This window comes from Dioscorea cayenensis, chromosome 9 (genome assembly GCF_009730915.1).
Source record: "Dioscorea cayenensis subsp. rotundata cultivar TDr96_F1 chromosome 9, TDr96_F1_v2_PseudoChromosome.rev07_lg8_w22 25.fasta, whole genome shotgun sequence".
NCBI classification, from domain to species: domain Eukaryota; kingdom Viridiplantae; phylum Streptophyta; class Magnoliopsida; order Dioscoreales; family Dioscoreaceae; genus Dioscorea; species Dioscorea cayenensis.
In genome coordinates, this window is record NC_052479.1 from 347,838 (window position 1) to 363,390 (window position 15,553).

Genomic DNA, 15,553 nt, shown 5'->3' on the forward strand with positions numbered 1-15,553 from the left:
CAAAAAAAGACTTGAGTTTTGATTTTAGTCTTTTGATTTTACTAAGTAAAAATAAAATTTTGTTACCGTTTTTTTTTTTTATGGATATTGACAAGTCACTAATCCCCAACCATTGAGTTGTAAGAACTTGACAGTTTAGTGAGGATTTATTTTTATTTTTTTAATAATTTTTAGTTTGTTAGTTTTAAAGATTGATGAAAATTAATTTAAAAAATAATCGGAAAACATGATAGAGCTGTTTTACATGCCATTTACCATGTCTTAAATGTCAATAAAGTCAATCGAAACAATAATTAAATTAACTAACTTAAAACAATTATAAACTTTCCATTTCTTTGTTTTCTTTTAATTTCAATACAAGTATCATGTGCTTGTTGAACCGGGTGAAACCCAAGTTATCATAGAACCGTTGATTTACAAATGCTATTCTTTATTATTTAAAAGTAGTTAGTTGAAATAAATGTTGTTTAGACGTGTGAATATAAAATGTTTACATCTATCAAGTGTAATGTATCAAACTGTTAGATATATACATTATTTTATTTTTATTCACATGCACCCCTACTTTTGCGGAGTACCATTTAGGACGGAATTTTATGCATAGACTGACAGAATAAATTTTAATAAATTTGAACACTTTTTTATGTGTTTTTATTTTTCAAATGAATGGATGAGCTATTGACGGATTGACCTTAAGCAACTATTGCGAAAAAAAATTGATCATTTAACCTTTTTATATAGTAAGGGAAAAATTATTATTTTTTAATTTAAATGTGGTGAGTTGTTGGCTGAATATTAAAATGCACAGATAATTTTAATTTATAAATAATTTTCACTTTGGTTTTTATATTTTAAATTGTTCAATACAATGTGGTGTGTTTTTATGTTTTTTTTATTTATATTAGTTAATAAAGGCAGCATAAAATTTGTAAGTAATTACCAACACATATTTTTAAAATTTTTCCTTCAAACACTCTCAGAGTAGATTATACATTTACTTTAATAGTATGTCTAGATGTATAGATTATTTGATTAGCAATAATGATTACCCATTAAAAAATCTATGTTTTTACTTATAATAAAAACCCATTATTTATTAATAAAAATTAATTACATATGAAATGTCTGATAACAAATATTTATAAAAAAATTACATGTAACAGACAAAATTTATTTGCATAATAATGAAGTTAAAACATAATAACAAGTAAAAAATTACAAAACAAAGCAAAACAAGATCCATGACACATTTGGTATTTATTTATATTAATCCATTTTGTTTTCTATATTTTAAATTCTTCATTTTTTATTTATATTAATGCATGAAGCTAGCACAAAATCCGCATGTAATTATGAATATATACTCTCTAGTCTAAATTATTCAACAAAAACAATGATCACACATTTTAAAAATTAATTTGTTTACTTGTAATAAAAAACTCACTATTTTTTATAAAATTAATTATGTATGAAATATCCAATAAAAACAATACTTGTATAAAAATATTTTACATGTACCATATAAAATTTATTTTCATGTCAATGAAGTTAAAACAAAACATAAGCAAAACGATAACAAAATAAAATAAAACACGATGCATGAATTAAAACATGAGCAAGAAGAATGGCATCTAATTTGACCACTTCCACAATTATAAGAATAGTGATTCGTTTTTCTCTCAAAATGGATCCATTTTTGTTATTTAACTAAGTTAAATTTATTTAATAAAATAGGTAAATTATGTGCAAAGCATATGCATCACACGCACTCAATCAAGCAATGTCGGGATTGAAATTTATCATCAGACGTACACACACTCACTCAAGCAATGCCAGGTTTGGATCACATGTTCGTGGTCACAAACGATCCACTGGTATTACATTAAAGGTTTTTAGTAAGAGTAATGTTAATGTCCCGAATGCAAGTCCGGAGGTGGGGTATAATTTATCCATATTTATAAAAAAAAAATATAAAAAAATATAAATAAATAAAAAATATATATACACGTTTTCTCTTATTTTTCACAGGATTGGATTACGAGCTAGCTATCACAGACGGGCCACTAGCATTACATCAAGGGGTTGTTTGGTTCATGATAATGACATATTACCACGTAATGAGATTACCATGGTAATATGAGTGGGAATGTTATATGGTTGGGAATATTACGGTAATTTAATATAACCATGTTTGGTTGGGAACTCTTATTACCGGGAATAGTTCATTACCGTGTTTGGTTGTCATGGTAATCAATTTGTTAAAATATAAAAAATTATAAGATTACCATGGTAATCCAAGATAGACACCAAATTTGGTGGTAATAGGATTACCACTTTCTTGATAATATTTATAAGTTGATAATGTAATATTACCATCCACATTACCACTGGTGTAATATCAAACGTGGTAATATTTTCAGATTACCACGTAACACGTGGTAATCTTTCTACATTACCGTGAACCAAACGGCCCCCAAAGATTTTTAGTAAGAGTAATGTTAATGTCCCGAATGCAAGTCCGGAGGTGGGGTATAATTTATCGATATTTATAAATAAATATAAATAAATAAATAATATATATATACACGTTTTCTCTTATTTTTTATAGGATTGGATTACAAACTTGTTGTCTCGAACGGGTCACTAGCATTACATCAAAAGTTTTTGAAAAGAGTAATGTTGATGTCCTGAACACAAGTCCAGAGGTGAGGTATAATTTTTATTTTTTATTTTTAAAAGGTGAATAAACCCACTTGTTCATATTTATGAAAAAAATATAAATAAATATAAATAAATAAATTATATATATATACGTTTTCTCTTATTTTTTTCACGGGTGTATGAAGGAGTGAAAATGACCATGTTTTAGGTCAGCGCACTGGAGCAAGCTCATCGGGAGGAATAGCAATGGAGGAGGAGACCACGAAGAAGGCGGAGATGGTGAAGCTCATAAGCGCCGAGGGCTTCGAGTTCGTCATCGATAAGCAGGCTGCCATGGTTTCTCAGACCATTCGCAACATGCTCACATCCCCAGGTTTGTGCCCTTCTTCTCCGTTTCTAGGGTTTTCGAACGCTATAGAAGCTCTCATCTCTCGATCTCGATTATCTCAGGTGGTTTCTCGGAGACGCAGCAGGGACAGGTGACTTTCCCGGAGATCAGCACCCACATCCTTGAGAAGATCTGCCAGTACTTCTATTGGTCTCTGCAATTCGCTAGGTTCCATTCTCTGATCCCATTTCCCCTTTTGTTTGGATTAGTAGCGATATATGTATAATTGTATATATATATATATATATATATATATATATTACCCTAGGAGCAGGATATGAATGGTTGATTTGCTATATGGTTTGAAGTAATGAATTTGATTCTCTTTAGCTGATCCTTTACTAACAGTATCGTGTTTCATTCTCATTGGATAAATTCTGGTAATATGAAATTGTGCTGCTTTTATTTAATTGCGCATCATTCATTCAATTGTCTTGAAATTTCTAGTATTTGTATCTATTCTGTTTTATTTGTCATTTGCCTGATAATTTCTAATCTGAAATTGTGCTGGTTTTTATTCAATTAAGTATCATGTGCTGTGGTTGTTGGTTGTCTGATTTCATTTATTCTGCTGTATGGTTTATAAAGGTGGATTATTGTCTTCAGGGAATTTGTTTTTCGTAATTCATAATCAAAAGGATAGGTGATGTTGTTTTTCAAAGTTAATTATGGCCCTGATTGCTATTGAAAACCAAGATAATCAATACAGTATACATTATTCTGATCATGAAATCTATAACTGAATTATGTCAATGTGTATAGCAATGAAAAGATTTATATAAGTGAATGATTTTGTGTGGTCTTAATGGTTGCAAGGAACAAATTGGGACCATTATATGGTCTCATATTACCTAATCAGATTTGGTTTATAATTTGTATGGAAATCAATTTTGGCATTTGGTTTGTACTGGAAATTATGAGTTTGTGATTATGGTTTTTGAGTTAAATCTATGTGTTCTTTGTGTCTTTTGTTCTTCGGTTTCTCTTGCTTGATTATCTATGGTGATTGGCATGATAACAGTTAACATGATGAAAATGTTTAGCTAGACATATACATAGAGTGAGACTAGCTTAAGATTATGGCACGTAATAGTACATTGCAAGCCTCATCACAGTCTTAAAGAAAAAGGGATCCTGGTGAAAACAAAAACCATTGATTTTCTTCTTGTCAATGAGCCCAGGATATATGCCAAGATAAGGACATTCACAAAGCACTGCTCTTCAGGGTTTGCTTAAGTTTACTACATAAGTTATATTTAAATATGTGTGTTAAATATGGTCACTCGTCGAGTTAATTTTATATTTGCTTCCATTCATAGAGTCAAAAAGTTAGTTTGGACCTCATGATTGGGTTATTATTTTCACTTATCTTCCCTACTGAATAATTTCCTTATAGCAGATTAGCTTGAGACAAGATACTCACTTTCATTATTTGTTGGTCATGCATGAGTTTGACAATGGTTAACTAGTCTTGTGGCGTAGTTTTTTTTATTCTTGCACAATTATTTTTATGATTATTGATTGGGAGACAGGGCACTCACTTTTGTTAGTTGTTGATCATGCATGAGCTGAACAATGGTAACTAATTTTGTGGGGTGGTTTTCTTTATACTTGCTTAATTATTTTCGGATTAATTGCTTGGAGCAATGATTACTTCTTAAGTGGTTTTGGTTAATGCACCTGTCATTTGTATTAGTATTTAATTTTTTTGTCATTTTCCATAAATTTCCTGTGAATGCAAATTTTATTTGCCCTATCCTTTCCTTTTTCTTCTCTCACTCTTTTTTTTTTTTTTTTTTTTTTTGGACACCTTTTAAATGTAAGTTTCTCTTGGCACTGATTTTCCTCTTGTTACTTGGTGATTACAATGCTTTAAAGCATCCAACAACCAGGTTGTGAATTTGAGGTATTTCTCTAGTTTATATTGTTAAAGCAGTCACCCAAACGAATCTTAATTGCTTCACAAACACACAATATCAGATAGGTATTGGCTATTGATTTGAATGTATTGTTCGTTTTTGTGGATTAGAATAAGTACTCATTTCTGTTTTAGTTTACTTCTTTGGTACTGCTCTACTTGATTCTTCATTAATTGGTACATTTTTTTACCATGAGCGAAATTGTTGCAGTTTGACATGAGATTCTAGTTTCCTAGTCTTACCTCAGGAAAGATGTAACAATGCAATTGTTTTCCTTGATAGTCCAAAACTATTATAGAATTTATTTAAGATATTATCTCATCGTTCTCTTTTTTGTTCATGCAGTGGAAAGGAGACAGAGTTCCATATAGAGCCTGAAATTACACTGGATTTGATGATGGCAGCTAACTACCTCCATTGTTAGTTACTATGAAACTCAATTATCTCCATTATTAATTACTATGTAAGTTGAAAAGATTGGTGATCAATGTTGTTAAAGAGTTGCCAGTCCAGAATCTCAATAATTCTATACCTTTTCCTGATTTGCTGTTCAATGTATTGTATATACCAACACCTCAGGATTTGTGGATTTGATGCTTTGCAGCAAAACTCAAATGGTTTTTTTTGGGTTAACATATATATACTTCAGGAAAAAATTTCAATGTCGATACATACTTTTTAAAAATGCAAATTTATTTTATGAATAATCATCATTTAAATTGCCCAAATAAAAACATATTAAATGTCAAGCAGAATGCCTTTGCAGGTATTTATGAATGTCACATGATATTAGATATAATTGCAGGGGCGCATTGTAAATTTGTAATGTAAAATTTAGTAATGCTATTTATTTTAAAATTCATCAAAACTTTGAATTCGAGCATAAATTTTGGCTGTCTGGATAATTATAACTATAATTTTTAAATAAGTAAATTATACATAAATAAAGCATGTTATTTGGGCTCAAGTGGGCATTTTTTGACTTGATGGACCTTGTTAGTGGGCCGGGCCCAAAACATTGCGCAAGACTATAAATAAAGGGCAAAGGAGCAGTGTGCCTTCTTTCGCAAGGCTTCGAAGTGAGAAAGGAGAACAAGATTGACGAGAAATGGAGAGGCTTCACCGGATCTTCTCAGGCGCCGGCGGGATGGGCCACCCACCGACCGACTCTCCGCTGCTCGACTCCTCCGAGCAGGTCTACATCTCCTCCCTCGCCCTCCTCAAGATGCTTAAGCACGGTAGGCACCATCTCTCCCAATGGCGATCTGATCTAGGGTTTTTCCGATCTTCGGTTTTTGTATGATTTTCTGGTGTTTTTGTCTTCTAGGAAGAGCCGGTGTTCCGATGGAGGTCATGGGGCTGATGCTTGGGGAGTTCGTTGATGAGTACACCGTCCGTGTGGTGGATGTGTTTGCCATGCCTCAGAGCGGGACAGGCGTCAGCGTTGAGGCAGTCGATCATGTCTTCCAGACCAATATGCTCGACATGCTCAAGCAGACGGGAAGGTTTGATCCCTCTATTAACCTCTCAACCTCTTTTCAGTTCCTCATCGATGCCATCGTCCTTTTACTTCTTTATGCCTTAAAAGTTTTGGTTGATGATTGCTTCTATGAGGGAGTTTGTTGATTACTTGTTGGTTTCTCTCATGTGTTGAAAAATTAATCTTTGCAACACCTCCATTGCTGGTGAAAAAGGAAATTGTGACATATAGTTAGAAACTATGGAAGATCACTGCTTAGAATGACATGATAAGCATGGAGTAAGTGTACAATGTAAGTCAAAGTCAATAAGTTAAAAGTTGTTCTATATTTCACGAATGTCAAAGCAACCCTCGGATGGCATGGTTGCCCTTATAATATTTTCTAAGAGAAACTCAATGTAGGATTTTTTGTGTACCTACCTTCTAGGCATTGATATTACAACTTTTTTGGCTTTTTTGGCTTTTTGGGGGTGTTCTTTTAAAACCAAAGGATGTTAAGCAACTCTCAAGTTCAACTCATGACCTGTAAGTCTTGCCGCTATGTTACTACTTGAAATCTTACTGCCTTAACTGGTTATAATTGAGGAGTTTAGCTGTAAAACTTGATGATTATTGTTGTAGGCATGGATCTAAGTATTTGTTATAGTTTGGAACTGATGGCTCATATAAATTGACACAGAGTGCAAGTTAATATTAAGGATTAGGGTATACATAGAGTGAATTGATAAGCTTGAACTTGTATAATTACTTGAGATTCAAAACTGACTGTTTGCGTGAGAAGTGGAAGATGCAAGGTGATAAACAGTTAAGGTGTCACTTCAATGACAAATGTTATTGTATCAATATAGTGAATTGAGAAGCTTTAATTCAAAACTGAATGGTTCTGTGAGTGTGTTGTGTGTCACACAACACACATGACACCCAACTCAGTCACGTCTCCAACTTTCTCCATGATACCTTATCTATGGTTCACCAAGTTTGTAGATGTAGGGGTGTATACTGTAATCAATGTATAAGCTGTGGCATTTGGTTATCCTGTGTTCCCCTCATTGCATTTCTATAGCTACAGGGATACTAAGCTGATCTTAGACACCCAACCTAATTTTTCCTTTTTATGTCACTAAGATTGTGTTTGGTTGGTGAGTTAGAATGTGTGTTTAAGAGATTCTTATTTGAAAATCAGTTTGGCAGTCAAATTTTTATATGACTTAGCCATATTTCAACTTAATTTAAACCAATCAAAACTAAAATTATATTTTTTTAGTTAATAACAAGTATTTATCAATATTAATAGTTAATTTTATAATAAAATATGAATAGGATAACTCAAGGCTGTTTGGTTTGAGGGTTTGGTTATCTCACCAACTGAAGAAGCCCTAACTTTCTCTTTTGGGCCTTATCTACGGTTCAACAAGCTTATTCCTTGCATATTATTCATTGTTTAATGTCCAAGCCTGGACTTCTCTTACTAAAGTTATGGGTTCTTTCTGTCAATGTTTTTGTTATCGTAATTTTTCTCGTCATACATTTAATTTTCCGTATGAATTTTATCAATTCTGCAGATCTGAAATGGTGGTAGGCTGGTATCACTCACATCCAGGGTTTGGTTGTTGGCTTTCAGGCGTTGACATAAATACCCAGCAGGTGTGACATTTGGCTATGTTTTTCTTCTTCACTGAGAGGGCATTACATTTTCTATTTGCATTAAATTAATTTTGACCTATTTCTTATTTGACTTTTCTTGCGATATGACCATTGCTTTTGTTGATTTTCCTTTCATAGAGTTTTGAAGCTTTGAACCCAAGAGCTGTTGCTGTTGTAGTTGATCCAATTCAAAGTGTCAAAGGTAAGGTGGTTATTGATGCTTTCCGCTTGATCAACCCTCAAACAATGATGCTAGGTCAAGAACCGAGGCAAACAACTTCTAACGTTGGACATCTGAACAAGCCATCCATTCAGGTTTGTCTGCCTACATTAAACTGGTGACAGACTGAGATATATATTTTTATGTTGCTTTTTCACAAGTTGTTCTCATAATTTGTGATACCAGGCACTTATCCATGGCCTAAACAGGCATTACTACTCCATAGCCATTAATTATAGGAAGAATGAGCTGGAAGAAAAAATGTTACTGAATCTACACAAGAAGAAGTGGACTGATGGGTTGACACTAAAGCGGTTTGATAACCATTCCAAAACTAATGAGCAAACAGTGCAGGTAAATGGCCAACTATTTTGCCCTGAAATCTCCTCTTCAATTACAACTTCTTATTATACCTACAATTAATTATTTATGGAGATTTCAAAATCTCTTTTTCTGGTTTGGCCCGTAAATGAATAATTCGCATAATGACTTGAAATGAGCAGGAGATGCTGAATCTAGCCATCAAATATAATAAAGCTGTTCAGGAGGAAGATGAGTTACCCCCTGAGAAGCTCGCAATCGCCAATGTTGGAAGACAAGACGCGAAGAAGCACCTGGAGGAACATGTCTCAAACTTGATGTCATCTAACATTGTGCAAACTTTAGGGACCATGTTAGACACGGTTGTCTTCTAATTGAATCTTGCTCCTTTTATGGTTTTTTTGTCAAACTTTATATCATTATCTGTTTACTTAGTTTGTTGTGTTATTAAACATTTCGTCCCCAAGAGATCAACAATCAGTGTGATTCATTTGTGATGATGTTTTCAATTACTGAATACATTACCCTTTATGGCTAAACAGGAAATATTTCATTGCCTATATATGCTATCATGTATTCCTTTAAGTTTTTGTGTCTGTGTGTGTGTGTGAGCGATGCCGAGGCAGGTAATTGGTGTTATTTGGGCGATGAGTTTATCCCAAATCAGGGGTAACCTATTTATACAAATTGAATTTATTAAATAAAAAATTAAATTTATTGAAAGACCATTGAAGTTTCCTTGAGAGCAGGGTTGATAATATTTTATATATATAAAGAAGACTGACCCTGTAGCTGAGTCAAGATGCTAAACCTAAAATTATTCTCATTATGACAGACAGTTTGGTTACCAGTTGATTCCTAACATATGTATTGATAATAGTTTTTGATATGATGATGAATGGAACTAAGTGGCCAAGTGCCCTAAAAAGCACTGGTTTACAACATAAAGACAGTGGGATCAGTGCCCTCATTATTCTTTGCTTGTTGACCTTAGTCTTCCACTATCATTTAATCTGTGTCCTTTCCTCCCTCTTTGCTTTTTGATTAAAGTTCACAGTTCACACTATGTTCCTCTGTTTCTCCTCATATTCATAATCATTTCAATGATAATGTTCAGCAATCCATACCCATGAAATCATCATAATCATCATCATCTGTTTCTTATAATATCAAATAATATTCATTATTTATAATACTCCTATATATATATATATACACACATACATAAACTGATAAACCTCCAACACAAAATTTTTATAAAAATTTACAAGAATTTCCAATTATGACAATTTAATTTAGCACAAGTAGAATCCCAAGTACTCCTACATGCTCCTCCATCTCCATCACAACACTCACACATAATCCCCAGACTTGCCAAAACCTTCACATACCCTACAAAAACAATCAAAATTAAACCCTAATTTATCAAACCAACAACAACCTCAATAATATCATTTAAAAATACAACAACTTATTGATCAAATAAAACTTACTTTCTTGGTTGATCAGTGGAAGAGCCCTTGCTTCTGCAACTCCAAATAACCCTGAATTCAAACAAATCAATAACATAACAGAAAAGACCAACATACTTCTCTGCAAACCCATGGCCTCAAAAAAAGAAACAAAAAAAACTATTCTGCTTTGCTTGAGGGCATGTGAAGACACATAGTCCATATATATATATATATATATTATTAAATACATATTAATTATTAATAATAGTTTACTTTTTTTTTAAGGGTTTTTGTGGCTTGTAAATGGCGGCCTTCTAGATTAATATTAAGATTTATTAAACACGCGTTTTACTAAAAGTTCACGTCTCTATGTGACAGAAACTTCTATTTGTCTTTTCATGGGGTTTATTTAATGATGTAAACCCCCCCTGCTTTTTTTCTTTTTAATTATTATTTTACTTTTTCTTTTGTTTTTTTCCTCTTGTTCACATTTATGTAACTCCTCCACATTTTCTTGTTATGCTTTTTCAATTGTCCTTTCTTTAAATATATATATATATATATTATTTATATAATCTCATAATACCAGAAGGAGAAAAAAGTGCTTATATACCCATGAAAAAAATCAAATCGTATTTGATTTTTAATTTAACAAAAAATTATTTAATGCTCATCCCTGCCTTGAAAAAAAGAATGTGAAGGATTTTTTTTTAAAAAAAAATCACTTTATTTTTTTATAAAAATGAAAATTTACAGAGGCATTATAGTAAATAAGTAAGTACTCTTTTCTATTGTCATTGATTTCTTTTGACTCTAATAAAACTTTGTAACTGTTACATCACATGCGTATATTAACATGCGTATGTTTTTTTACTAGTACTTTATTAGTTAATGCCTTGCTAGAACAAGTCTTGATCTTGGCATTAAAGTTTAATTTACAATCAAATTACTGTGTAATTATATATGTAACTAAAAGGCATTAAACCAAAAGACATGGACAATTAATATAATAACAAGAGAGAGTCCAGATAACTTGAACTAGCCGACACTTTGCATTAATTAAATTAAAAGCTTAACACTTGTCTTTTAAGCTATCTTGGTTCATTATTAAATGATATATATATATATATATATATATATATATATATATATATGAATATCTTTTTTCGTTTTTTTTTGGACTAAATCTTTTTTCATTTCATTTAAGTTTCTATATTGTATTTTTTTTTACATGATCTCATATTGAATACAAGAGAAAATATCATAGGTCAAATATTTTTAATAAAATTTTTAAAATATAAAAAATGAGATTTCGATAATGTTTATGACTTGGATTTAAATACGTCAAAATAAGACTTTTTTCTCTCTCCATGGATGACAGATTAAATGAGATACAATTATTTCATTTTATTTCATTTTTTATGACTAGTTATGAAAGCACAATTATTAATTTCAAAGAAATTTACAATTAGAATTACAAAGAGTTCTAGAAAACAAAAAAATTGACAATTTTAGTCCATCTTGATGCATTGAAGACTACCCTCTTGATCAAATATAATTCAAACTTCAAGAGACCTTAAATGAAGTACATTTTATTATTGTTATTATTATTATTATTATTATTATTATTATTATTATGGGATAATAAGGTTGAGTTGGTCATTAACTCCAAACATTATTGAATTAGAATGAGTTCATATATAGTTCCAACCAAGCGTGCTCTTTAGTCTCAAGTCTTGAAGATTTAATAAGAGTCTAAATTGATTCCCTTAGTGAGCTCGTATGAATAGTAATGGCCTTGGTCCAATAAACATGAGACCAATTCCTATAGACTTGAAAATAGTTCAAACATGTCTTAGTTTACTATGTGAGTTTATAATTTTGTAAATAGAGTTTTTTAAATAAGTTTTGAATATGATTATTTTCAAAGGAGAACATTATCAAGTCTTCATTCTTTAGTTTAAGCGCGTAAATAATCAACTAGTGGTCTCAATAGTTGGTCATTTTTTCGTATTTTTTGTAATGACATTTGTGACAATTGTTAATACAAAATAAACGGTAGATATTCTTTTAAAAGAATAGAATAAGAATAAGTCTAATTTCATATTTGAAGTGATTGATTTTTGCTTTATTTTATGTTATTTTATCAAATGTCTCATTAGACTTAATTTATATATTTAAAAATATAATATGTGTTGCGACATTAATTATGTATTAAATAAAGAGAATAATATTCTTCATGCTAGTACGTTATTTTAAAATTGAAATTCAACAGCACCTTTCTATATATATATATATATATATATAATAATGCATCTTTTAAACACAAAATAATAGATACAAATAGTAAAGTAAACAAAAACGAGAAAAAAAATTATTGCTTTCTATTAACAAATATATGCCAATTTAACTCATTTTTTACAATGCAATAATCACACAGAAAAAAAAAAATCTTAGCACACGTCCAAAGGCATTACTAATTATAGCCATTGAGAATTTTAAAAAAGATGACAACGAATAACTCGGAAGAAGAAGAAGAAGAAGAAGAAGAAGAAGAAGTAGTATGGATAGTGACCAAAGATTTCAATGAGTTGATCATAATACATCAAGCTAGACCGGCCCAGTTACTAATTAAACCTACTAGCGGAAAACACCTCAAGATGGTCCATGGGCCAGCCCAATCACCAATTAGAGCCCACTGGTAGCGGTGTAAATGAGCCGAGCTGAGGTTGGCCATGTTCAAGCTTGGCTTGTCATTATTTTAACTGAGCTTTCTTTATTCGAGCCCGAGCCAATTGCTTAAGCCTACATTGAACTTCATAAATAGTAAAGCCTTCAGTTTCAACTTGTTTGGTTGATAAATATCGGTCATTTTTTCATAAGTAATACATCATCATAATTATTATTATTAAAAAAAATATTGTTTTAAAATAAATATTGAATCTTTTTATAATAGAAATTATAAATTAATATGTTTTTTCTTAAATTTATACTTAAAAATTAGTGTAATATTTTTGCAATATATTATTATTATTAATCCCATTGATGACGATGTTAATGTTGTTATAAAAGTTTCTATATATACTTTTAAACACTCGTTAAAAAAACACTTCAAACTAGACTAGTCTGGTCACCAATCCAACCTAGCATTCAATCACAACCATCCTCGCAAAAAATATATAATAACTTGTGTTTTTTTTTTTATATTTTGTCATCGTGTACAAGATACAATGGGAAAGATTTGATAGCTTTTATATGTGGATAACTATTTCATTTTTTTTTATTTGAATTAAAGTGAATAAATCATTTTCATTAATGAAAAAACTCAAGCTGATTGATAATGGGGAGAAATAATACTGTAATTGTTAGAGTGGTTTTTTTTTTTGTGTGCATATATATATATATATATATATATATATAGTACTATATGTTTGATACTTCTTTGAAAGTTTTTCCCATGATTATTCCTTATTTTTTTTAATAGTATAATTTTTAATTAGTTATATAGACTATTCTAATTTGTCTAGATATTTTTTTTTTTGAATAATAGATGATAAGCGTTTTTTTATATGAATATAAATGAAACCCGGATGGACAGTGTATGTATCATATAAAAATAATATAAAAATCCTGTATGAACAGTACTGTCGGGGGAGGGATTTGAACCCATGACTTCTCTCTTATATTTTGATGTTATACCATTGGATTATCCAATGGTTTAATTTGTCTAGATATGATATGATAGTTATTATTTTTATCTCTATTTATTCTTATATATATATTTAAAATAAATTTAAATTTATTATAAATTTAAATTAGAAATAAGTTCTCATGTGGTTGAGTTGGGAGAGTGGAATTAGATTCACACCATTATCAATCATACATGATGAGGAACAACATCTGATGATGATGATGGGATGTGCTGTTGCAGTTTTTCATTTTGATTCAAGGTACCATGAATCTGCATCCCAAGACAAATAAATAAATAAAATTAAAATAAATACATAAATAATAATAGTTAATAAATAAATAAATAAATGGAATAGTTTATTTCCTTTTCATGATTTGGTGCCATGTGTCCAATCTTTAAACCGCTGCTGCTTTATCACTTTGCATGAATCACCAGCACGCGGCGACCAACACTGTCTCTAGATCTTTTATTCTTTCTCTTTTTATTTATTTATTTAAATCATTGTCCTTCTCACTCTTTTTTTTAAATAATAATAATAATAATCATAATATGTTAAAAGAAAATAAATTTGAAGTTATAAGGAAATAAATTAAGAACAGATATTGTTAGTGTATGTTAGGATATAAGTAAATTAATAACAATGTTATAGAATTAATCACATAAAGTATTATTCTAAAATTGCCAAATATCACTAAATATTGTCTTGACAAAGGATTATGTGCCTTAAGAGGAAGGGTTTTATCATATTATTAAATATGATTTTATGATTTATTATTTGTTACAATGGAGGGGTGCATGTAGGTTGTGTACTCATAATATATAGGTAACAACCGTGAAAAAAAAAAATAGTTTCATATACTCATCTAATTTTAATTCTAATTTATGTAGTTATTTATTTATTTATTTATTTATTTATTTATTCCATATTTTTTTAGACAATTACTTTTTCTCTAACCTTAAATATTACTTCATGCTTTGCTTGCAGCGTTGAAGGAGTGTATGAAACTTGGATGCTTATGTTAAATATGTGCCGTGAGAAGAACGGTTCTATGAAATTTATCTAATTTTGATTTGTTTTTATTTATGGCATGTGTTTATCCATTAGTTTTTTTCTTTTATTTTTCATTAAATATTATTATTTAATGATGATGTATTTGGCGGTTTGCACAAGTGCATGACAGTTGCAAGCTCTTATCAAGCAAGTACCGTGACAAGACAAGAAGAGTTATAATGTGATATTTATTTGATACTAATTTATATTTTTATGTTTGTTTTAATTATGACACATTCATACGGTCATACCAACCAACTTTACATTCTAATTAAATATAATTTTGTAGTTAATTAGGGTAAGGCATGTGTGCCCGTTAAGAGAACAGTTCTATGGTATTTTTCTAGTTCTAATTATTTATATCATTATTTACGTTTTCATTAGGACACTTTTATGTATATATATATATATATATATATATTATTATTATTATTATTATGTAATGCATGTGTTTGTCTTGTTGGATGACTACGTGAGAGTTGCATGCTCATATAATCATATTAGGTATGTACCATGAAAGGAATTAAAGGTTATATGATATTTATCTCATTCTAATTATATGTATTGTTATTCATGTTTTAATAATTATGACTCGCTCATTTGCACCAACTTCACTCCCTTATTAAATATTACTTAAAGATTTGTTTGAGTAGTGCATGAGAGTTATTTAATTTATTTATATCATGTATGAACCTTGGAGCGAATAGTTCCGTGATATTTGTAT

The 15,553-nt window shown here is 30.3% G+C and overlaps 2 protein-coding genes across 2 annotated transcripts; both read left to right on the forward strand.

Annotated features, from left to right (window-relative positions):
• The first annotated feature begins 2,829 nt into the window (after window positions 1–2,829).
• Window positions 2,830–5,603, forward strand: LOC120268715 (elongin-C-like). The gene is made up of 3 exons (XM_039276006.1): window positions 2,830–3,034; window positions 3,112–3,217; window positions 5,314–5,603. The coding sequence occupies exons 1-3, from the start codon at window positions 2,908–2,910 to the stop codon at window positions 5,390–5,392; spliced, it is 312 nt and encodes a 103-aa protein (XP_039131940.1). The 5' UTR covers window positions 2,830–2,907; the 3' UTR covers window positions 5,393–5,603.
• A 421-nt stretch (window positions 5,604–6,024) lies between these two features.
• Window positions 6,025–9,192, forward strand: LOC120269475 (26S proteasome non-ATPase regulatory subunit 14 homolog). Its single transcript, XM_039276802.1, has 6 exons — window positions 6,025–6,206; window positions 6,296–6,473; window positions 8,011–8,092; window positions 8,231–8,407; window positions 8,499–8,666; window positions 8,816–9,192. The coding sequence occupies exons 1-6, from the start codon at window positions 6,077–6,079 to the stop codon at window positions 9,005–9,007; spliced, it is 927 nt and encodes a 308-aa protein (XP_039132736.1). The 5' UTR covers window positions 6,025–6,076; the 3' UTR covers window positions 9,008–9,192.
• Window positions 9,193–15,553: the final 6,361 nt, after the last annotated feature.

What these genes read in the sequence shown, in the direction of transcription:
- LOC120268715 (XM_039276006.1), top strand. Translation starts at nt 2,908, where the DNA reads ATGGAGGAGGAGACCACGAAGAAGGCGGAGATGGTGAAGCTCATAAGC. An exon ending in CAACATGCTCACATCCCCAG is followed by an intron (nt 3,035 to 3,111) that starts GTTTGTGCCCTT and finishes CGATTATCTCAG; the next exon opens with GTGGTTTCTCGGAGACGCAG. An exon ending in TGGTCTCTGCAATTCGCTAG is followed by an intron (nt 3,218 to 5,313) that starts GTTCCATTCTCT and finishes TTGTTCATGCAG; the next exon opens with TGGAAAGGAGACAGAGTTCC.
- LOC120269475 (XM_039276802.1), top strand. Translation starts at nt 6,077, where the DNA reads ATGGAGAGGCTTCACCGGATCTTCTCAGGCGCCGGCGGGATGGGCCAC. An exon ending in CCTCAAGATGCTTAAGCACG is followed by an intron (nt 6,207 to 6,295) that starts GTAGGCACCATC and finishes TTTGTCTTCTAG; the next exon opens with GAAGAGCCGGTGTTCCGATG. An exon ending in CTAATGAGCAAACAGTGCAG is followed by an intron (nt 8,667 to 8,815) that starts GTAAATGGCCAA and finishes TGAAATGAGCAG; the next exon opens with GAGATGCTGAATCTAGCCAT.